General features: G+C 41.1%; 1 protein-coding gene across 1 annotated transcript in view; it reads right to left on the bottom strand.

Moving 5' to 3' along the window:
• Positions 1–1,347, bottom strand: part of LOC110467628 (copine-8) — a 67,959-nt gene extending 66,612 nt beyond the window's left edge. Inside the window, exon 1 of the mRNA XM_021524840.3 lies at positions 1,123–1,347. Coding sequence (XP_021380515.2) covers positions 1,123–1,262 — 140 coding nt within the window. The 5' untranslated portion in view covers positions 1,263–1,347. The remainder of the gene's footprint in view (positions 1–1,122) is intronic.
• Between the last annotated feature and the right edge of the window lie 23,595 nt (positions 1,348–24,942).

Here is a 24,942-nt window from a genome sequence, read left to right as displayed (position 1 = left end):
CAGAGACAGCAAGTACAACGGAGTGTTAAAACGTCTGCCTGGAGACTATTTCAGTATTAAAAATTTAATATTAGTCTATTCTCTCACTGCTTCAGCCCTCTTTTGAAACCCACACTTGATAAATCATCAAATCATACTTTATTTACTAAGCAAAGAGAGGGAGTGGTCTGACAATTTAAGTTTAGAGCACTGCCGTCCTAGCGTGGTAGTAGTACCGGTAAACAGCAACAATATAAAACGAGGAGCTACATTATAAAATTATGCAACGCATTGCAGAAGAAACTGTCTCATTTCCCGTCAGGAAATACACGGACAGTTCAAATTTTCCGCTAGAAGCTGCCAACTCTGCTGGTGAAAGGCGTCACCGCTTTGCAACTACTAGGAAATACTTAAGGAAGCCGCGGAATGTGAACGAAGACGTGAATTAAAAAGCGCACAAATAAAACTACTTTTTAGACGTCTAATGAGAGCATCACGGGCGAAAAGAGGATTTTTGAAACACCGATAAACAAGCGTCAAAGGAACAAACCCACAGACACTACAGTTGGTCTTATGGGTTGGCATTCCCTCAATTTCTCGACAGCAGCGGTACGGTAAGACATTACGGAGGGACACAACATGCCCGTAACTCCTAAGTTTTGCAAGAGAGCCTTGAAGAAGCCGGGACAGGATTACTCCGGTCTCCGGCCCCACCACGGCACTTGGGACAGCTCCAGAAGCTCCCGCTCCCGGCGGCGGCGCGGGCAGGATGCGGGGCGGCGGCAGCCGCTGCCCGTCTCGGCAGAGCCCGGAGCCGCCGCGGGAGCCGTGCTCAGCGCCGGGCCCGCCGGCGGCAGCCTGCGGCGGACACGCCGGTGCGCGGCCAGCGGGCTGCAGCGGGCTGGCAGCCGGCCCCGGGCTGCGCCCGGCTCTGCCCGAGGACGCGCCGGCAGCTGCCCGCGCTCCGCACGCTCCGAGGGCAGGAGCGAGAGCGCCTCGCACAGCGCCGGGCGTGCGGAGCGCGTCCCGCGCCGCCTTCTCCCGCCCGCTCCGCGGACAAGCCCGGGACGAGGGGCCCCCGCCCGTCCGCCCCCTCCGACGCCGCGGGGCGAGCGGGCGGCGGGCCGCGAGCCGCCGCCGTACCTGCAGGACACGGAGAGCTCCACCTTGGTGGCCGGGATGCTGGAGCCGAGAACGTTAAAATCCCCCACGGACGCCATCTTCGGAAGCCCACCGCTTCTGCCCGGCTCCTGCTGCCCCGCCGGCTTCCCCAGCCCGAACATGGGACAGAGCGGCGCGGGCGGGAACGAGGGACGGAGGGAGGCGGGGAGGAGGCGGCGCCCGCCGGCCTCCACAGCGCGACGCCGCTGCCGCCCGTGGCGCGGAGCCCCGCTCCGCTCCGCTCCGCACCCGCGGGATGCGCCCGCCGACCGGAGGGCGAGCCGGGAGCGGGCCGTGACGTCACCGCCAGCGGGAGCCGCGCGCGCCCGCCCCGGGCGCGGGAGCCCGACGGCCCCAGCGAGGGGACGCGGCGGAGCCCGCGGGGGAAACGCGGCACCGGCGGCGCCGCCGCCCCGAAGCGTGCGGGGCGGGGAAGTGCCCCGGGGGAGACGTGCCCAGGGTGCCGTCCCGAGCGATTTCGCTCCGCGCCTCCCCGGTCTCTTCCCTCCTGGCCCCTGCACGGGGCTCCCGCTCCGTCCCGTCCCGCAGGCTGTCCGGGAAATCTCCTCCCCACGCGTTAGTGAACGAGGAACCTCCCCGGTGCCTTCCCCTCGGCCTTTCACGGAAACTCCCGCGCCGTTCCGTCCCGTTCCGCGGGCTGCGCGGGGAATCCCCTCCTTCCGCGTTAGCGGTGCGCGGGTCCCCGCGCCCCGAGCAGCCGCAGCGGGGCTGGGCCAGCGCGGGCGGGCCGAGCCGCCGGGCCCGGCGGGGCCGATCCCGGCGCCGCCGCCGCAGAAGCCGCGGGCGGCGAACGCGCGAGGCCGGCGGGGCACGGCCGGCGCGGCGGGGCCGCTGCCGCCAGGGGGCGCGGCGGAGCGGCCCGGAGCGCCGGGCCGGGGCGCTGCGAGGGGCGGGCGCGGCGAGGGAGCCCCGCGGGGATGCCCCGGACAGCCCGCAGCCCTTCCGCTGGCAAAGGAGGCGAGCTGGCCTCGGCCGCTGTGTGCCCGGCACGCTGACAAACGGGGCTTCGCTCTCTCACACCTGCGCAGACCCATTCCTTCTTTTCCAAGACCATCAATCCAATTGCACTGAATCTGTTCGTAGTAATTCGCAGTAATCACGATTACTCCATCATCTTATATGCAATGTGTTTAATTTGCATCCATTATTATGGCATCTAAGTAGTCCCCAATATATATTTCTCATCACAGCACTTTGAAGAGAGATAGGAGTGCTCCCATTCCCATGTCACAGGTGGGAAGTTAAGGCACAGGCAAATTAAATGCCATGTCTGTAGCTACACAATATGTAGGACAGGTCAAAGTCCCTGAAAATCATATACTGAAGCCCAGAATCATGTACTGAATTCCTCTACTCCTCTGTCTGTTGAGAGTTTTATGTATAGCAATAAAGAGCTTAATGTGTTTATTTGAAAAAAAAAATTAAATCCAAAGCCACAAACATTCTCAAAATACATTCAATTTTAATTTCATTTCATGATTCTTGTTACTGTAATTCAAGTGCAATGTTTGATCTCAGGCAGTACATCAAAATAGTGATAAGAGAACCTGAATGCCAGCACCTGGTTAGCTCATAGCAAACAGAAGGAACAGCAGCGGGAATGCAGACGACAGTAACACGATCTTATGTACAGGAGATGTACTCCCTGTGCACAGCACACATCTGAAACAACTCCAGTGGCAGAAACTCAAGGAAGATACTATGGATATTTTATTCAGAAACTTCTGACCACATCCCAGTTCCAATCTTCTCTCTTTTTTTTTTTTTTTTTTTAGAAAGTTATCACCTGATATTTCATTTCTTTATTTTCATTCTCTTGTCCAGCACAATTTGTTAAGCACAGAGCAATTTCTCATCAGATATCTCTAAAGTACTTCCTCTTAAACCAATCTGTCTAAGGTTCTCAGTACAGCCAAGAAGGCACGTACCTTCACAAGTATTCTAGGTGTGTCTGCAGGCAGCCAAACCAGTAAGCCTATAGCTGAAATTCCTTTAAAAAGCCAAACCACAAAACCCAAACAAAAAACCAAGAAGAAATTTAGTTCACTACAGTCTTTGTCAACACAGTAATGTGAAGGGATGAGTGTAGGACCAGTGCTGTCTTGAGAGGCTAATGCTGACTATAAATAAGCTACTAGATGACTAAAAGCTAAAGAACACTTTTTGAAGAAAAAAAACCAAACTGTTTTTCAGCTTTATAATACAGTTCTTCCCTCTTTTATAATCCGCTATAACGATCTAACTATGATCAGTGTATCCTACATGGCATGGCATGAATAACCAAAAACTTATGAAGAGTTACTCTAGTAAGGATAGTACATCACTATAAATGATATTAGCAGTTACAATTGTATAGGTGTGAGTAATTTAAAAGTATATCTTGTAAGTGTGACATGATCTTACATTATTCTCTACTAATCCATTTTATTTTTGGTTACGTGAGAGTTTGTTTGGATCCTTTTATACATTGCCTGATCTTAATATTTTATTCTACTTAGAAAAATGGAAATTGTTGGCAATTGCTGATTCCATAAATAGAGCACCCTATGAAAATAATGGAGAAGTTAAGGAAATTCAAGTCTTCAGTGTTGCTGGGGAGATATTCATCTTCTCTCATCACATTTATGAAGGCACAACAATTTTGTCTTATAATGTTTTAGCTTAGAGTAAGTACATAATTCTCATGCACTGAGTGAGTTTCATGGGAAATAGAAACTAAAAACTAAATCAATGGAAAGATAGGCACCAATGGGACTAAATATATGATATTATCATTACAGACAGGCACCTTGTATTTTCTCATTCTTAAATGGCACTAAGGTGTGGAGACTGGAAAAATGTCCAAGTATTAGGACAGAGGCAGTTTTAGTATCTGAAATTAATGTACAAAATACCTATCAGATTACGGTGCAAAAAGAAACATAAGAGCTGTGTGTGGTACATGGTAAGCTGACATTTGAGTGACATCAGTGACTCCGAAAATTTTGCAATGGAAAGCAGGACATATTTTCCTTGCTTTCTTTTGTGATTGTTACCTTATTATTACTAGCTGTTGCTAATTTTCAGATGCCTACATACCTCGTTTCAATACCTGGAACCTAATTTAAGGAATGAGGGATATATTTGCAGTAATTATAGCATAAACTATGAACAAACTAGAGATTCCAGAATAGCTGTAATGCGTGACACTAGATGATTGCTTTAAAACATCACAGCTTCCAGGTTTCAGCAGTATAATTGAAGCAGAATGCCACAGGATGCAAACATTGATTACTTCCCTCCACCCCCTCAGCTTTCTGCCTTGTAGATCATTATCAGACATCTCAAAAAAGAAGTTGTATGATTAAATCTTTGTACTTCTAAAAAAAAAAAAATAAACCACACAAAACCAACACAGACTAATCTGTAGGAAGTTAAGGAACTGAAGTGGCATCTATTCCAGTTATGTGATAGAATAGGTGGATGATTATAGAAGTGAGCTTGGAAGTGAGCTTCAGCATTGCTGGAACAGAACAATGGGACTCCAATGCATTTTCATGACAATGACATGCCTACTCAGTCTGTATTTGTGATGAACATATCATATTCCCTTGCTCTTCTTCAAGTGTCCATTCAATAGATCGCTCAAGTAACATTAATCAAACATCATATTTTTATCATGGGTGCCACCAAACTGTTTCTTTCAAGAACCTGAAGAATGGGGTGAACTTAGCCATAACTATTCCTTTCTGATAACTGAACACAGCACTGAAACAATTCCAACATCCTAAGGTACACTACAGTTTGAGAATTGTTATATCTTTCTTTCCTGCCTTTGATTAATATCATTAATTTCCTCCTTCTTTGCTAGTGCTGATTGTTTGAATCCCTTGAACAAAGACAAGGAATTTAGCATTTGCTGGGACAAGTGGAACCATGAGTGCCACCATCACTATTGGAACCATCAGCAACAGCCGTGGCTCAATACAGACTACAGGCTTTAACCATCTATAATAGAACAGCTGATGGATACATTCAGTCCCTTTATTCTTCTAGGATGAATTATCTCCTATAACTCCATGATTTTGTGATCTGCTTTCAAAACACACAAAAACTGATGAAGCTCTATTTTTGTGCAAGTGAAGTCTAAAGGAGGTGTCAGACTCAGAAGCTAGGCAAAAAGAAAAACTCTCCACTTCTTTCAGGGTTTCACTTTAAACACTACTTTTTCAAGGGCTAATGTCTACAGTCTCACAGGTGTCAAGAAGAATACATTTCTTCTTCTTAAAAAGTATCTAGGTCTTCTGTGTTTAAAAGCCTTTGAAACCTATCCTTGCTGTCTGCATGAGAGCACCTCTGTCGTGAGGACCCAGAAAACCTTGTCACCATGGCATAAGCGAGGAAGGTTAGTGAGTCATCAGTGCAAAGACAGCTAAAAGTTTCACCCTTTCTGTACCATGATGAAATCAGTAGTGCTTTTGGTTTTGTACCTCTCTACTGTTTCCATGCAGAATAAAATCACAAAGCATAAATTCCACTTCCCCTCTTCATGCACACAAATGACAGCTATCTGACAAATACACTTGTCTGACTATATTATATTCATTTACACTAGAACTATGTTATGTATCAAAGTACCTTTAGCACTAGATAATCTTCCTGTATTATTTCAAATTTTCTTCCAGTTTGATCCAGGCCAGAAGAGAGAGACCAGCAGCACAACCATAAGGTTCCTTCCTGCCACATCCTAAGGAAAGTGTTCTTCCACAGAATCAGGTTAAATAGTGTCATTTCCTGACACAGTTTTCACTTAGTTCAAGAGCTCTTCAAAATGCCAAAGACAGCTGAAACATTCTCAGAGTCATTCAGGAGCTGTAATGGAATCCATTTCACATATTACACCTAGTACTGCATAGTAAGGTCTCTACATCTACGAACAGAGGAATTTTAAATCTACTGAGCATTTTTTCTGTCTCTCAGAGTGAAGCAAGTAGGGTGGAACTCATGTTCTGAAAATGTGACTTGGAAGTATTTTTAGTGCAGGCTTTTAACTGTTAACAAAGTCAGATTAAAGTTCAGAAGTTCAGGTTTCATTTTAAAGGACAAAGAAAACTGATTAGATGCTTTTGGGTGAAAAAGTGTTATTCATGCACCTTCAACTAAGCACTGGCCATCCAGATTTCATTTGTGGACACGCTGCCAGAAAAATGTAAGGATGCATTTAAAATACTTGTTCTAGAAAGGCAGTTTATGACTGGCTCATGGTAGCAGATAATTCCGGGTACTGCTAAATGAAGTGTTTACTATGGCAGAAAGGATAGTAAGAAGAAGATTGTCTGCATGCAATTAATTAAAAAAATTCTAAAGAACTATGTTCTTTCCAATGAACATAAGATTACACAGCCACAAAATGAAACCTCAAGATGTTTGTCACAAGATCAGCTGAACAATTCAGGAAAGTATTTTAGTCTCAAAAGAGGTAGAGGAGAATCTACTTCTTGCTCTTCATGCTCTTCATGCTTCTTCTTCTTCCTCCTCTTCTTCTTGCTCTTCTACTTCATGCTCTTCTTCCCATTCTCTTGGGCTCTTGATGATTAGAATTATTTTTTCCTTCCCTTCCATGTCCAATCACTTCTAGGCCTTCCATATTTCTAAGAAATACCAACTGATCTGCGGAAAATATATGTTTGTTACAAATCTTTTAGGAATAATATGTTTCATAGTTTTTTTTCTCTGCCTAATCTTGACCCATATCTTTTCCCTCAGCATGCTTCCAGAATATTCATAAAATCAATGCCACCATTAGCAATACACCTTGGGAGGCCAAGTCTTCCTATGTAACAGTTGCTTTGTGAATTTGGCTAATACAGTAGAAATTAGCACATAGCCTCTACAATTTAAAAGTGTGTTATCCAGTTATTTCCTTCATGGCAACTAAAGTCAAACCCAGTTATTTTAAGAAAAAAGTCACGACAGCATTTCTGAAACCAACAGCAGCAATGCCCAAACTGCTACATCCTCCTCCATCACCCGGGTGGAGGCTTCAGTACTCATGCACATGACTTTCTGTATTTCCTGATAACGTCAAGGAGATACTGGGTCATGCCATTCTAGTTGTGGAAGAAATCAGTAACTCTGCCAAAATAGACACAGATTTAATCTTTGTGAGTAGACTCCAACACAGATGTCAAGCACCAATTGCTTATCTATTACCTACCTACCTGTAAATATTCAGACCAATGTGTACACAGTGAGGGGGATGACCTGGACTAATCTGGATAAGTGTTGGATCCCCTGCTTGTCAATAGTTACACACTTGAACTTACATAAATAAATACTCTGGATGATATATCTGGTTCACTTATCATTTCATCTTCCCAGAAGGATCCCTGTGAAGTCAGGGTAACACTACATATTCTAATTAGCCACCAAGAAGCAAACCCAAACTTTTCTGTCGATTGCTTTAACAGTTTCTTTCACAAATTTCTCAGTGTAAGCCAAGATAGTGGAATTTCAGAAAACCTGTCACTATATGTTCTCATACCATTTCTATGGCTTCCTCATTTTGAAAAAAAAAAAAAAAGTTGTGGGTGTTTCTGTATTCCTTCAAAGATCAGTGAAATCCCAACATGTTGCCAGGCCCCTCCATGTACTATTTTTCATGCAGTCAGGCTTACAGTGAAGCTCTGTCCCAAACTAATTTTGAAGGCTGCATTTGATTTACTTTATTGACTTCTTGATTATTTTTTTCCCCAAGATTGTACTTGTTTTGTGGAAGAAACTGACAAATGCCCTCTGGGCACAAAGAGTGCATGGTTCTATTTTCACAGAGGAAAAGCTTTGTGGTTCCTTTAGACTTTCTGTCATATTTGATAACTCACTGTTAGACACAGAGCCAGAAAGCATAAGCCTCTCCCACACAATGGTTCTGGAAAGAGGAGGAATTGTGCCTGGAAAGATCTGTGAAATCATGAGGATATAAAACATTCTGTTTCCCGGCTGAAAGACTTTCTGAGTGGATAACAGATCTTACCAGTACTATCTGTGATGTTGATTTGGCTTTTGCAATTGATTTTATGCCTCCACCTCCAAGGACTCAAGCAGCAATAACTGCTTGAGAAATAATAGGAATACCATGAAACACCTCCACTCCCATAATTACCAATCATTAGTCCTCAATAGGAGCTTCAAGGTCATATGCTCAGTCTGACAAAGCAGACTTTGATCCATTAAACACTTCGGGTTTCACCTCCAGGCAAGGCCTCTAGCAGAAGGGGCTTTATCTTCAGCTACTCAAAGAAAGTTAATCATTTTAGATAAAATGCAAAATTCTGAGCTTCAGGATGGTTGGGTACTACAGAGCCCATAGATTTTTCCCAGAGTGCAACCAGACACCAGATTTCTCTCAGGAGAGGAGCTGTGCAGTGATCTGGGTTGCTCTGACCCTCAGCAGGCCTGGATATTTCCTACGCAGCTGGGAGATCTCTGCAGCAAAAGGGAGGTCCTTGTACACAACATATTTTGAAGAAACACAATTACTGCAGGACATTGTCTTCTTTGTCTTCCAATTTACCAGAAGCAAGCTCCAAAGCGACAATACAAACTCTCAGAGAAGCTGATTTTAATCACTCATGACTCATTTATAACTATGAATTAAATTTTCAAACTATACAGCATTTATTTTGATTGCATTTTATAATGACAGTTGCCATCCTAGTTACCAAACACTAATTTATGATATAGGTTAATTTTGTGTTATTAATGAACTATCAAAAAGGCAGTGTGACTTACAGTACTGACATTTAGCAAGTCACTAAAATATCAAGAGATGAAGTAAGAACTTGAGAGTTTCTTCTTTTCCTTTCAGGAAAACAGAAAAGAACCGCAGATAGGAAAGTGAATTTTGTCAGAATATTTATTCTTTTTTTCATCCAGATGTATTCCTTCATTTATGAATTTTAATTTTATATCATTTTCCATTCAATTAAAATCACTTAAACAAACATTTAACAGCATGTGGATTGTCTTTTGGGAACACTGTCCATCAGATTTTTCTCATTTCATGGCAACATTCAAGCAATTAAGGTTTTAATGAGGCTGAAAATTTCCAGCCCAAATAATGTAATGAGTTTGAGTATCTTCCAGAACAACTGTGGCAATAATTCGGGAATGCATTTAACCGTATGCTTGAATTCATAACTGTGTTGTTGGGCAGCAGCTGTCTGCCTCTTAAGTGAGGTGTAAAGCTCACACTTAACATTTGCTGAGCTCAGAGGGTTCATTGCACCCTTGCTTTGCCTGTGTGAGAAGTACAAAGTACAAGATTGCCATTTTCTCACATCACATTCCGCTAGCTCAATGTACCAACTCATATCCACAGATTACTCAAATCCATTACTTATTTTCAGTTTTAAAATGTTACTAAAGATTACACAGTATTTCTCAAATGGGAGGTAAATTCGATTCTGTTACTGAACAGAATACGAAAAATTAAACTATATTGGCACCATGGACTAGGCTGTGTTGATGAGCGTCAGGATTTCTAATTCTGTATCTGTGGTAAACGAGAATCCTTCATTTCCTCTTCTTTTAGAAGGTGTCTTAGGGTGACTTTATGATACTTGTATCATCTGTACTGTTTATGCTGGATTTTAAGTCCTGCACCTGCAAGGCTGGTTCTGAGAGCGAGGCGGGGAGAAGCAGCGCGCAGTTTGTTTTCAGGAGCTGCACTCGCTCCTCCACGTTCCTGCTCCTGGACTGAGCTGTCTGCAGCACGGACAGACAGCGGGACAGAGCTCTCCTTTGCTTTTAGCCAGGTTTTAGCTGGCTGAGCCAGAGAAGTTCCCTGGGCAGTGGCTTTTGTTTCTGGGAGCTGATCAGACCTGCTCTGGACTGGACACCCAGAAGAGCTCTGGGAGCTCACACCCGGGGCCCACCCAGGCCTGGGCTGGGGCATTTCCAGCGCAGGAGGGGCTGAGAAGAGACTGAGTGAGCCGAGCTACAGCCCACGGAAAGGACTCTGAGTTTGCCATCTCTTCAGGACAGTGAGAGGTGTTATTGTTTAATATAATTTCATTTTTTATGCTTGTGAATGCTTTGCTTCTTAAATAAACAGGTTTTTCCCACTTTTCTCCAAGGAAATATTTTTCCCAAACCATTTGCGGGAGGGGCTACTTGAATTTGCTTTCTAGAGGGACCCCATTCAGAGGCTTCTCCCCAAATTTGCCCTAAATCAGGACAGAAGGGTTTTGCAACCTGATAAAAGCAGTATTTGTTTTCTTAAAATGACTTCATACACATTATTTATTTGACAGTGAAATAAACATTCATCTTCAAAAATAAAGAACTAATTAGTTTGAGGCAATTTCCAGATGCCAGGAACATACGTTCCAGAGCCACAGTAGCAAGAATTCTGTGAAAATCATTCCACTATTTAGGGAACCATAGCACAGTTGTCTTCAAGTTATTCTGCAAGAAAAGATGCTGGCTTGCTACCAGCATAACCAGCATTTGTCCCAGCCAAGAAAGTAACTTCATAAACACATCAATATTTTTTTTTTTTTTTCTGGCGAAAAAAAATAAATAAAAAGGAAACAAACCACCAAAGAATTCTAAAACAAATTTAAATAAAAAGTAAATGGCCAATTTTAAAACTGTCACATAGACTTTGATTCTGAATGTTCTTCAGAGATAAACCCAAAACGCCTTGAAATAAGAAAACTATTTTTTATTTGAATAGTGGTTCCTTGTTTCATATCTATATGTTTGATTTAAAATTTAACTATAAACACACGAAAATTTAAAGTAGCTAGTTCAGTTGCTTTTAAAATGGTAAATTAACTTTACTTTGCATGATTAAAAGAAGGATTAGAATGATTCTTAAACACATTGTATTTTATCAACCTAGGCCGAATTCATCCTTAAAGGAACTCAACAGAACTGAAATGATCAATGAACAAATTAACCCTCTTGAATTTAACAGATAATTCAGTACAAATTAATATTACACTTTAAATATTAACTTCAGGTCCTTAATTATTTATAGTTTTGGTGTACCTTTTCCATAATGATATAATTAGCATAGCCATGTGGGGATATATAGTAATTTTTGAAGAAGTTTGATTGCAAGATATATTTTGAGTCTAGTTTGTGTGTCTCCCAAGAAGTATTATAAACTTTTGAAAGGGAAAGGAACTAAAAAATATTTTATTGTTGAAAGTGTATACTTTTAAAAAGCCTTTTGGGAAAATATTCTGAAGTCTTTGGCATTAATCTATATAAAGGACAATCTTGGGCTCCTAACACAGGGATAAACTCCCTACATATAATTGCAAATTCTACATAATACTACATTATTGCTACACATAACACTAATCCTAACACTCAGACGTTTTAGTCTTGCATCATACCTAAACGCAAGAACCAGTCCTAATTCAATACAGAATAAAATCCTCTGCTACTTGGTACCTGGTAGAAGCAGACTCTTAAGCATTCTCCCAAGTGTCATTTAGATCCCAAGAGCTGCATCATGCACTGTACATCAGAAAGAGTCACTCTCAGCTATAGTGAGAAGTCAGCTTGTTTTTGCAGATCCATCAGTAATCTTGATTTTGCCTTCTGCAAGACTAACCTTTGCTTTGGCTTAGCATTGGCTGAGAAGGCACTCACTGCAGAAGTTTGGTATAACAAGGAAAGTTTAGGAGTCATGCTTCAAAACCTACTTTATAATACATTTTCAAATTAAAAACATGTTTTACCTAGTATTCTATGATTCTAGCATCTCTAGACTTAACAGTCTTTCCAGGTAGAAAATCTTAATAATGAACATTAGTTATTCTCCATTATTATAATCTAAAGATTCATTTTTATCCAGCTTTCTAAAATCACTAGCTTCCCTTTTACTTATTGCTGTAGATAATTGTCAAACTATGAATCTTACATGAGCCTCAATACATCATGAGGCCATCTTGCACAGCAGCTAACTTAGGAGGGAAAGCACTGTTTCACATTATCAAAAGCATGGAAACCTGCTGGTTTTTATCAAAGAATGGTGGGATCATTGGAGTTGAAAGTGACCTCTGTGTTTCACCTAATCCTCCCCTCTGAGCATGGCCATTATCAATGCTCTGAGCTTGGCTATTTTCAAAGAAAGGACAAGTTGCTCAGGGTCTTTTTCAGCTGAGGTTTGAAACTCCCTAAGGCTGGGATTTTGCACATTCTCCAGGTGGCCCTTTCCAACATCTGAAGACGTATTAAAATTTGCTTATATCCAGTTAGGTTTTTCTTTGCTGCAGCTTGTGACTCTTGCCTTTTTTCTTTCTGTTGTGCACCTCCAAAGCAACACTCCCAGATATCATCAGAGCTCCACTCAGGTGATGGACAGCAGCAGTTCAACTCATCATCCTTTTCATGTCCAGCCTACACAAAGAGAGTTCTTTCTGCTCCTCTTGCTCACTGTGATCTAATCATCAGCTCCCTAATCATTCTAATGATCTTGCACTTATGTGTCTCTGCAGTTGAATGTCTTTATAGCAGTGGTTCCAATGCAGTTCAAAGATGTGACCTGGGGGAAAAAATCCCTTCTGGCTCTGCTACTACAGTTGGAGTGTTGTGGTGCCTGGAGTGGTCTCATTCGTGTTCAGTTTGCTGTCTGCCCAGGGCTTTGCTGCAGAGCTGCTGTCCAGCCCCTCAGACCCCCTCCTTTACCCATGTCTGGGGGCACCCACACCAAGTACAGGCCTGGGCACTTGAAGCCCACAGTGAGCCCTGCATTGAAACCCACAGTGCTCCTGTTGGCCTGACACAGGGCCTTTCTCAACACAGCAAATCAGTGTGATAAAAGCCTTATTGCTTATTGTCTCAAACTTGATCACTGTTTTTTTGGTGTCTGATGATAGCTTTTCACAGCATAACGTAATGTGGTAAAGCAATAAACGTCAGTTTACCAAAGTTAGTTCAATTTATTTTTTTTTTAATAAACCATTAATTTTTGTTTCTTTCAGAAATCCAAATCATAGGCAGAATGTAGTGTAGGTCTTAATATCATCCTTGGCACAGCTTCCCAAATAGTCTGTGCACCTGACACAGTAAAAGAGTGTCTCAGGTTGCAGAAGCCAAGCCATAACCATCTTCTGCACCATTGACTCATGTCCTCCCCACAGCCCTTGATGTTCCTAAAAAGCAGGTACAGCACGAGAATCTATTTTGCATTACTCTTCAAAACTTAGATATATATTTCACTACACAGTGAATCTTTGCACTTTACATGTACTTCATTCTTTATATTGTCTGAAACTGAATTTCTAATATCACCATTTTAGTTTATCTTTGTAAAGCTCTCTTAAAATATGCTGCTCCTTTTATAGTTGCTTTCCAAAATAAGCTTCTTACAGACATTTGCTATCTAAATCTAATTAATTAAATTGAATCTTTTTTTTGTAATAAAGGAAGACAAATAGGGCGAGAAATGCAAATACTAACACATATCACTTCTCCAGCAAAGGCTTTTTCTCCCAGTATCTTTTCTGAGAAATTGCATTTGCAATGCAAATGAAAAATAGTTAATATACAAACAAAGAGATGATATACAGCTTTATTTAACTCTCATTTTTTTATGTTTAAAACATTTTCTAGATGTCCCTTCCTCTTTGCAGAGAAAGGCCTTTGAAACATGTATCTTATTTTAGAGCAGCAGAATTGTTCAGATTTTAACTAATCTCTTTCATTTTTGATGTCAGTGGACTGCATATACTTTATTTACAGTCACTCAGAAAGAAATACTTTCATGATCTCTTTGTAATAGCAAGAAATACTTTCATAATCTGTCATATTGAGGAATAGATCAGATATGTAAAAAAGGTCTTACAATGAAAAAGGAAAGCTTCAATTGTATAAGCAACATTATTGCTGCAGACTTTAGAACTGCACAAATTGTCTAAATATATGGAACTATGACTACAGAAAAAAAAAAATCTATCTTTTCAAAACTACTTGCTTAGAATAAAATAAAGTTTAAAATTAATAGGATTAAACTATGATGCAATGACTTTTTATGTTGCCACTGCTCCATACCAGTGTTATAGCATAAAAATGAATTCTGAGAACAATGTTACATTCAAAATCACATTATGGGCAGGAAAGAAAACACCTTTTATGGAAGCCAAGAATTTATTATCAGTCCTATGAAAATCTCAATACTAATTGCAAAACAACAAACAGTTATTAAGATTTGTTTAGTCACAATAATGCTTCCTCCTCCAGTACGAATTATCTAATTCAGAATGACATTAATAATGGAGTCAAAACTGTTGTACAAAACCTTCCTAGTTATCTTGCTCTGCTCTTGAGCTCTCCCATGGGCTTTCATGTTTGGTCCTGTGTTTGATGGCATCAGCACTGCTTGAGAAAAAGAAGGCTGCAGCAAGCCATCAGCACCTCATGCCCTTTGCCAGGGCAAGTGTAGTGTTCATGATGGAGCTCCTTCTTTCCTGAAAGAAGGTGTACGATGTTGATGGTTTCTCCCTCCCTACTATGAGAACTCTCACTTGGGGCAGTTTTTCAAGTCTGGTTCTGCGAGCTCCTGCCTCATTGCCCTGCAACTCCATTTTACATCCAAATTTACTGTATATGGTGAGCTTTGCTCCTTCAGCCCTTTTGGCTTTGTCCAGCTCTCAAACTGCACTTCCTTACCAACCATGGATGACTTCTTTACAGCACTGGAGTCCCCAATAGGAGGACATCCCAAGCACTCTGTTTTCACCCTCTGCTCTCACACCTGGTGCCCTCTACTCCCATTTGCATTGTCTCTGCTATCACACTGTGATGATGCTCCTCTGCACTGCACCATTCTGTGAGGGTCACAAATACATCATTTACATCATTATACACATAATAACTACCTGCTACTACTATCTGTAGAAAAATTCTAATTATCTCTCTTTTCCAGATGTTGGTGAGTATATATGTTCTATTTAAGAAGTGTGAACTTCTAACATCAACTCTAAAGTTCTTCTTAAAGGGAAAATCTGATCATTTGAACATTTCAAGATGTAACTTGTAGGGACTTTGGTACTTCTGGACTCAGTACTTCAAATTCTGTTCTGACCAAAGTAACACAATAAATGTGAAACAACTAAATCACAGCAGAGAGCTGAAGAATAGCTGGCACACAGTTATTATTAATAGTTCTCTGAATTCCCTTTGTGCTCTCTACTGTCTCAACACTGGAATTGTTCCTGCCTCAAAGAGATTAAATTAGGCTAAGGTTCAACCTGTGGATTTTAAAGATAATTTCAGAGGATGGGTAACAGAGAGCATACAGAAAACAAATAATGCTGGATAATTACTTCTGTTGATAAAATCTGTGAATGGAGACAATGCAATGCAATACATCTAGATTTCACTAAAGGATTTGATATAATTTCTCACCAAATGATGTGTTGATTAAGAATTAGCACTATACAAAATAAAAGCTGCACATGCTAACAAGAATATGATTCAGAAAGTAATTCTAGAGAGCATCTATAATGGTGTATTTCAGGATCAGTTCTATTCAATGTATTTATCCTTTACTAGGAAACTTCACAGACAAAACATAATGGAGACCATTAAAAGGAAAAGAAGTAGATCAATCAAGTGATTGGAATTTCATGGTAAAGGTAAACTGGGAATAATGTGCAGTGTAGTTCAATGCAAACATATGCCTATAAGATGGAAAGATATGGATTGTTCAATTAACATACAAAGCCTTGTTTTAGAGAGCAGCATGTTGAACACAAAATTGGAGACAAGATGTATAGCAGCTTGAAACAGTTTATAATGCTATGGAAGAGCAGGAGATGAGTTGTAGCCCTGTCCCCAAGCACAGGCTGGCCACAAACAACTTTTCAAGATGACTTAGGAAATACAGAACAGGAGTCTGAGTGTCTCAGGAGACTTAAATCAATGCACCTAAACCAGGAAAATTTTTCCCCACTAGCAAACAGTATTTTGTACACATTAGTTTAAATAATAAAAACTTTTAAGCCAATTTACAGCAAGGAGAACTGCCCTTCCTCAGAACATACTGGCCGCCATCCGCTCCTCTTTTAATCATCCTCATTTTCATTATATAATCCACCAAGTCAGGAACTGGATTGCTGTTCCAAAAGACAGAGCTTGGCTGGTGCTGCATCAGTTTACCATGCCACCACTCTGTGTTGGTTCAGGGAAGCCAGAAAGCCCCTGTGCTCTTGCCACTGCACTCGGCTGCTCAGCACCCCTTGGCTGCTGGGCTGGCTCACAGCTGCTCCTGCCAGCTGTGCTCTCTGCCACTTGTCCCCTCCAGCTGTGCTCTCTGCCAGCTGTCCCCGCCAGCTGTGTTTGCTGCCTGCAGGCTGCTCCGCCGTGCCTCTATAGGCAGAGCAGCTGCTCGGCACCCTCAGCTGAAGGCTGCTCCCATGTTTTGCTGGATTCTTTCACTTGGGGTGTTTCAGCTCTTAGGGAAGATTCAGTGATGTGCAGGAATGTGGTAAAGTCATTGACACAGAAAGAAGAGTCCCCAAATATTATCACTTAAAGATATATCCAGTCACTTCTTGGGATTATTTTTGTCAAATACTTCAGCCACTTGCCACAGATTTGAAGGATTGTCCAGGATTTACCCATCCCTATACCTTAGCAGATTTTAAAAGAAATGTTGTCAATATTACAAAACACCTATGAAATTTAAATATGTTAAAGCCTGACGTGTTGTCTGCTGAAGTCAGTAGTTCTCACTGTTCCACAGGTGTCCAGAGTGGCTGCGCCCTACACCACAGCCTGCAAATCCCAAGGAAGTCCCACTGGTCCCTGAACAGCTTACCTGAGCAGAAATAAAGCCTAGAAGTTAATGCATCCCAGTGCTTGCATGTGACAGAACAAGCAGCAAAAGCATGCTTGTAAAAGTGATGCTTTAGGTTGTGGTGGGGTTTTGAGGTTTGGGTTTCTTTTGGTGGACTCTCACTCTGCAAGAAATTGTTTTCATTCCTTGTCTTTCTTACAGCTTCAGCTACACAGTTTGAACATCCAGCTTTTCCTGTCTGTAGCATTTGCTGCAGTATTGAAGCAACAGGAAAAAAGCAAACTTGTTAGGCAACATTGGTAAGACTGATCACTTGCCTATTTTTGGCTGGTTGTCAGAGCAAGATTAAGGAACCATTTATCCCACAAACTAATCTTTAATGGCACCCTGCAGTGCTACTATATATCACTTAGCTGAGACACCAGTTAGATGGTCATTGCTGTCATACATACAGGATTTACCAAATTTAATGCTTTAACTATTAGCCTTGCTCTTCACTTATTCTTCAGATAAATTTTAAAAACTCAATTTTAAGAAAACTGAAAAAACAGAGATGACTATCTAAGGGATTGTGTGGTAGGTTCCCCCAGGCTAAAAGAACTGCAATTTGAATGGGAAGGAGGAAAAGCTCTAAAGCTGCTGTTCTGTGACCAGTTGTGCTATTCTGAACAGTGCTAATAGGAAAACCATAGCCCATTTTCATGTCTCCTAAGTCCATACACATGCACAATTATTGTGTCCTTTCCTATCTGTTGACAAAACCTTTATAGGTTATAGTGCAAATAGCGTAAACTACTTCATCCTTGTGGTTGGTTTTGCAGTGTTTCAGTTAACATTATTTTTCTGCATCACAATACATTTCATGCTGAAGGACAGTTTATGGAAAGTGTAGGCCTCTCACCTGCTGTACAAACTGGCTTGCCTGGGGCCTTTTGGGTATCAATCTCAAAGGACCATCTCAAGAAGGAGCCCTACCTCCTATACTTTCTTGGGGACTAATCTAAGATGGGCAAAAAATTTCACAGTGAGATTTGCTATTCGGTTCCAATATGCTGCCTGATGACCTGAATAGCTGCAATTTAGAATCAGTTGAAACTCCTTGTATGGAAACCTTCTTATCTGGCATTAAAGTCTACAGAGTAGATGTGCACGTGGGGATAGGTGTCTAGGCTCCTGCTGGGATCAGTGAGAGCTAGCAAATTCTAGCAGTGGAATCCAGGCTGGGGTAGACCCAGCCAGATGTAGGAGCCTGCTTCAGTGTGGGCGATGCTCTCTGGAGGTGCCATTGTCTGCACTGGTGGCAAGGGGCAACCCCGCTCACGTCCAAGTCTGGGCTGCAGATACCACATTTAAACAGGAAGACTCTCACTCCATCTCTTTTATTTTCTGTGTTCAGTAAGTCCATAGCAATAATCCTGTAGCAATTTATAGTCATAAGTGGTATAAAACAAATAGCATTAAGAAAAGGAACTGCAATAGGCTTGACTTGTTAAACATACGCAAGCATTGGTTGCATAGGAACTAGCATAAAACTCATTGTAATTGTGTCAGTTATAATAGCAATTACAGGGAATGTAAATTTCACACTCTCTCAAAATTAGCATCTCCTGTTTTCTAGAGGTGTAAAAGAAGAAACCATGAAGAAAACATTTGCAGTTTAGGGGTGGATTGTGAGATTTACTTATAATAAGATAATTATTGCTTTTTAAGTTTCAGCAGAAGATACGCTTATTAAGCTTAATAATGGCTCTACTACAAACACAAAGCCAAATAATCAACAATTGTCCTGCCTCACAAGAGTAACAATTAAAGGGTGTGATGATCTGGAGCAGTAAAAAGAATAACAGCAAAGTAGACAAAAGTGAGAGAGAAACCACTCTGCTTGGAAACTGAGCATTGCAGAACAAAAGGCTATTAAAGAATATCTAAAGTAACCATAATGCTTACAGTAGAGAATAATTGCCAAGTCAGTGAGTATCATTAAACAAAAACTGAAGTCACATTTAAAAGCATACTGCTTTATTTTTCATAAAGCAACATTTCAGTTACTGATCTAACCTCTGCACCTCAAAACAAAATATCACAACAGTATTATAGATGTAACATTAGGAGTTTGAGAGTTGATTCATTGTCCTATAAAAATAAGCAGTAGCAGGCTAAACTGATAATGCAGAAAGAGGAGTATTTTAACATTCTGCTGGTAGTGATGGATTCACATTGTCCTTCCAGAAGTTAGACTGAACATTTTTCAAATTTCTATTAAGAATGATGTTTTGCAGGGGAAAAAGATACAGCATGTATCCTCCCTGATGTGTAGGGATTAGCTCAAACAAAAATAAAATGCCCAAATTTATCTAATTGGTTTTTTTTCATTTTCTTCTGTCCTTTCACAAGTTTTATTAATCTTTAGTGAATGCTTCAAACAGTTTTCAGACAATTTAGCCAAACTGCTGGGCTTAATTCAACCTGTCTTAGAAAGTAATACAGTGCAATAGGACCAGACTCCTGGGAAAGACCAGGTGCTGAAGCACCAACAGCAACCCCATGCCCTTTGTGGGTGACTTTCTTCCATACAGCATCAATGCTCCTTGATGGCTGGGGCGCATTCCATGCTGTCTTAGAGAGCCTGTTCTAGTTTAGCTCATGTGAAAAAGATTCACAAGATGCCCCTAGACCCAAGTGGAGACAGTCAGGAGGTTCACTTCAAAAGCCTGCTCCTTGCTTGAACTAAAATGCTATCACAGGAGCACCTTTGTCACATACACTACTTGCAGAAAAGTCAGTAGGAATTCTGTGCACTGCCCAAAATATGAAATTGAGTCCTCAGACAAATTAAAAACAAGAATGTATACAAATATTTTATCTAACAGTGGTTTCATAATCTCGTATAAAAGCTTTAATAAAACATACTGTTATTCCATATTGATTGCCAGCTTGACATGAACATTTAATGACCAAGTCTATTTTATGAATATATAAATAGCTACTTTTTAAAAACAGAATTCAAATGGGAATCTGCAAGTGATCCAGAAAGAAAGAAAGAAAGAAAGAAATACTTATAGCACACACAAAAATACTATTGTCTGGTAAATGTACACAGAAGAACATCATCCACATATATAGAAGAAATCTTGAAGACATAACAGTCATCTTTAAATTGTTGATTCCTGGTTTGAAACTTCCCTTAGGTGCTGAAAGGCAGGAAGTGTCTGTGTCAGATAAGCAAACAGACTCTTGGCATCACACTGGAAATACTGTTTTAACTTCCATTGCTTTCCAGCTGCCTATAAATTCCAGACATTTTAAGTTAGAGTTTCTTAAACACCTTCTCCTTTTCTAGTCTCTAAACCTCTATGATCACATGAAACAAATTAGGAAATAATGAAATGCTGCATAGTTTGTGCACTATATTATTTTCTTTTATATGTTACTAAAATAAGTGTTTCTTTCCTGCCATTCAGTACAGTACTTCCAGCTGCTTGATCTAAAACCACATCAATGTTATGAAACTGCTCTTTTGTCTTTTCCAACTTGGCAATGGATCAGAACAGCTTTCCCATCAGATTTTGCCCATGGAAGGAAAAAGAGAGGAACATTGCTTGTATCTTAAAAATTATCGTGTGAAGTTTTTTATTTTTATATATATATATATATATATATATATATATATATATATATATATATGTATGTATGTATGTATGTATGTAATTGCCATGCTTTTTATCTTAGCTTTCTCAGATTTATTCTCCAGAAAGCATAATCAGGTGGTAAAAAAACCTGATCAACACCCTTTCAAAAAGCAGAGAAAAGTGTTTCTTTCCTTTTTCTTTCCTCTGAATTCATATTGCAATGTCTATATTTTATCTGGACCTAATTTTTTCTTTTTTTTTAATACTAGGAGTTTAGAGACCTTTTATGGATGATTGAAAAACAATTGTGGCATCATGGTCTACCAAAGAAGTACTACAAATCTATGATCTCAGCTCTTGATATAGAGGGAAAATATTCCAAAATGGCATTATTACTGCTTGGAGAAAACATTGGGACAAAGATTTAAAGGAAAAGGTTCAGACAGACCTAAAATGGGCATCCATGGCAGAACTGAGAAGAACTTCATCATCCACCATCACCTGTTGATAAAGAGAAGATCTGAAGAAGGCAACTAGCAACTGAGAGAATATTTCTCACACAGTTTTAGTAATGGTTATTCATCCACAGATGTCCTGCCAAGAAAACATCTCACTTGGCAGACACAAGGCAGTCTAATCATTCCTGACCAAGAAAGATCAACTAAGAGTGATATCTGTGGGGACAGCATGAAGTAAAAGCAGGGCCCAAGAACAGAAAGGGTAAAATTTTGAGCAGTTTGCCTGATGTGAGCAACCTTCCAGGTGTTAGTTCCAGCATTATCCCAAAACAGGAAACTCTGCACTGTTTTGCAATTTTGTTTGATTAAGTGAGAAATAGATTGTATTTCACAGCATTTTTCCAGCTAAGAGGCCACTCCTTTGTTCTCCAGATAATCCTGTATCTGCAGGAGTTTGAGATCAGCAACACATTTAATTTCTACACACCCTCATTATCTCCCCTCCATACGTGTGTTTATGTGGGGGAGAGGGAGAGAAAAGGCAGAAGAAAGCAGCATAGTCCTGAGCTGTTGGCAGGAGACTGGAAAGATTTTTCTGTATCCCACAAGTGCCAGACTTTGGTCTCACCAAAACAGGAGGTGGGGTGGGGCTGCTATCAAGTGCTTGTGAAATTCAGGAACCAAGAAGGAGTGGATAGAGCATAAACTTAGCATGAAACTTTGCTTTACAAATAGTACCCCAAAGCGTTTTTGGTACACCCCTGAAGCTCCATTATATTTGAGCACATGCTACAACTACAACAACCTCCAAGCAAAGTGAACAGAAAGGATGCACAACTCTCATTATTTTATATTTTTTTCCATTTGAATCTTTCTGTATGGTGAAACTCTGAAAAAACCTTTAGAGAGTGTCTACACAATCCCTTCTGGGTCACCAGGAAAAGCCTCACCATCTGTCTCAGGCCTGGAACTGCTCAGAATAGCTCCAAGGCTCTGCTCCTGCTATCCATACACCTCTCTCTGCCTCTGTACTCTCAGGGCTTGTCCAGCTGACTGCATTGCTCCCAGGAAAGGGCATTTTCCTGCCCTTCTTCCTTCATCACTTCACTGTGCCCTGAGCACAGCAGCTAGGACAGTGCACAGGAGTGTCTGGGGACTGCCAGCCTTGCTATCTGGAACTGTGCTGTTTCCCTAAAATTCACAGGGCTTGCTCATTTCACTCAGTGACCAACACTGACCAACGCTGCACATTTTTTTTTACTTTGAGATACTTGTAGGATGACTTAATGGTAGCCATGAGGCAGTGGCTGCCAAATCTGGGGCATGATCTGGGAGCATCTGCATCTGCGCTAGTTTTAATCCCTGTAGTTTGTTAGTCCCTATAGAGAAACCCCATGTTTGTTGGCACATCCTCTGGCAGCTCAATGTCCTTCTTAGGATGGGAATGTGCCCCACAAGAGAAAGCCCTGGCAGTCTCCTTCCCTCTGAGCCCAGTAGGTTCATCTCACCTTCATTTCATAATCCTCCATCATAGTACTTGCATTTTATGCATTTGCAGCGATCACAGTGGCAAGTCCCTAGCCAAGGTCTCAGTGTCACTGCTGAGGCTCCAGACACCTGCCCCATGGATCCAGGAGCAGGGAAGCCAAGGTGCTACTTCCCAGTCCAGGCTGTGGATCCTGGTGGGTCCCTGCCCTGGGGAGCATCCCAGGAGAGCTGCACTCTGGCTTGCATGATGGAGCTGAGCCCTGATGTCCAACTGTTCCTCTATCCAGCCCTGGTCACCAGACCACAGGGGAAACTGGCATTCATGCATGTCACACTCACCTTTCTGTGTCACACCAGCAGCTGGGTGGCTTTTGCCCCTGGTCAAGGGGTGAGGGCCAGGAACAGGGTCACTGCTCCCTGAGCCAGGCACCAGCTCTGCTGTTGGAGGCTTGTTGTCTACCTCATGCATGCTCTAGACCCAGTGGTAGTTTTCATCTCTGTTGCAGACCTGTTGGCAAATGAGTGGCAAATAGTCCCTACATGAGAAGGGCAATGAATTGCTTTAATTTTCAGGCAGATTCAGATTTCATCTGGTGACAGGAAAAAATTAATTGCCAAAACTTTACAAGAAGTTATTAAAATATATTCAAAATATATTACGTACCAGTAACATCTGATTACCATTACCAAAACATCTGATAATATCAAAGATATTTTATAATCTTTGTAGCTACATGGAGACCTCCAAAAGCACTGACTTGTAACAGAAATCTGAACTCAGGGTCCTCATAAAACAGGAAAGCTGGACAGGACAGAACACACGTCAAACCAATATGATTAATGCAACATTCTCCATTTATTCATGAGAAGATGGCAGTTTATATACACTTCTACATAGTTTACTGCTTACAAAGGCACTTCCATTGGCAAGCTAACATTGTTTACCTTTGCCTTAAGGTGGTCAGGCTTTTCACACTGCAGCTGTACCCTAATTCACACTCAGATAGCTCATTACTTTGTCATTACCTTAACATAATTTCTAACTGCTCCACAACTGAATTCTTACTGCATCAAAGGCTTCCAGGCCCCACCAAGGCCGCTTATCAGGGGCCTAGTCTGAGGGGTAGCTCAATTCTCACTCCAGACATAAATCGTGCCCTCACTCTCTCTCTCAGAAATTCTGCAACAATTCCTTCTTTTTCTTTTTGAGCTACCCAGGCTGACTTGAAGGCATGGTTCACTATCTTCTGCATACACTGTAATAAACACGGTATAGAGACTAAACTAATTATAGTAATAAGAAAAAATACAATACCAAAATGAGGTAAATCCTTGACTCAACTAGCAAAACCTAAAGAATTGAGCCAATTAGCAAATGGAGGGTCTACAGCAACAAGTCTCTTCATAATGTCTTTCAGTTGTGTTAACTGTTTGTGAATTGATTGAGAGTGGTCAGCTAAATTCCTGCAACACATGCCCTACTACATATTTCTCATATTCTTGATTGCCCTGTTTAACATGAAAGGAACAAACTTAATTATAAATACAAACTATAACTTATGATAAACTTAATGTTATGCTTATGATTATCTAACTTATTGTCCCTCTTTTACTTTTGCCATTGAAAAACAATGGCAAAATGAACAGAAGAATCACAGGCCTTACTAAAACCAATCAAAACCTAGTAACCAAACTTTATAATATCACTAAAAACATAAATTTATGAAAAAACCCGAAGTCCATGATCTTCTGTGGGTGAAACACAAATCTTTGCACAATCTGCATTTTCTGTGCATCTTCTGCTCCCACTTGTGGAGAGATCAGTGCTTTCTTGCTAAGATAAGTTCCACATTCTTCACTGAAATCCATCTAGATTCTGTACCTGTTAAAACACAAACAAACCCAACATCCCACAGGAACTGGAGGGTTCTTTCTCAATTCTGTTCCCTAAAATTGTATGAAGAAATGGAGATATCAACATCTTTGTTACAAACATGAAAAACATCAAGAACAAAACAATGCATATAGTAAAGAAACTAACAACAAATAAAAATCAATCAGATAATACACAATTAATATTACATATAAAATCACAGTTACCAAGTGCTACACTATCAAATTGTCATCCCAGAGTCTGCAGCAGCTGACAAGCCTGAAAACAACAGAGATTTGGAGAAAACATGTCTGGATCATGTCTCTCCAAACTCCCTTCGAGGCTCAGCTGTCCTGTATGGTCAAATTGTCAAGCCAAAAGGACTTGAATACTTTTTGATGCAGAAAACACCTGGGTCAATCACACCATCCAAGTAGAGCCAGAGCTTGGCCAGAGCTCGAACTCTAATTGGAGGATATCTTTTAACACATTATAAAACAGAAGTCTTAGAAATAGCAGTTATGAGTAAAAAAC

The sequence above is a fragment of the Lonchura striata genome, chromosome 5 (genome assembly GCF_046129695.1).
Source record: "Lonchura striata isolate bLonStr1 chromosome 5, bLonStr1.mat, whole genome shotgun sequence".
NCBI lineage: Eukaryota > Metazoa > Chordata > Aves > Passeriformes > Estrildidae > Lonchura > Lonchura striata.
Note: the sequence above shows the minus strand (reverse complement) of the source record. Positions and strands in the feature narration are given on the sequence as shown.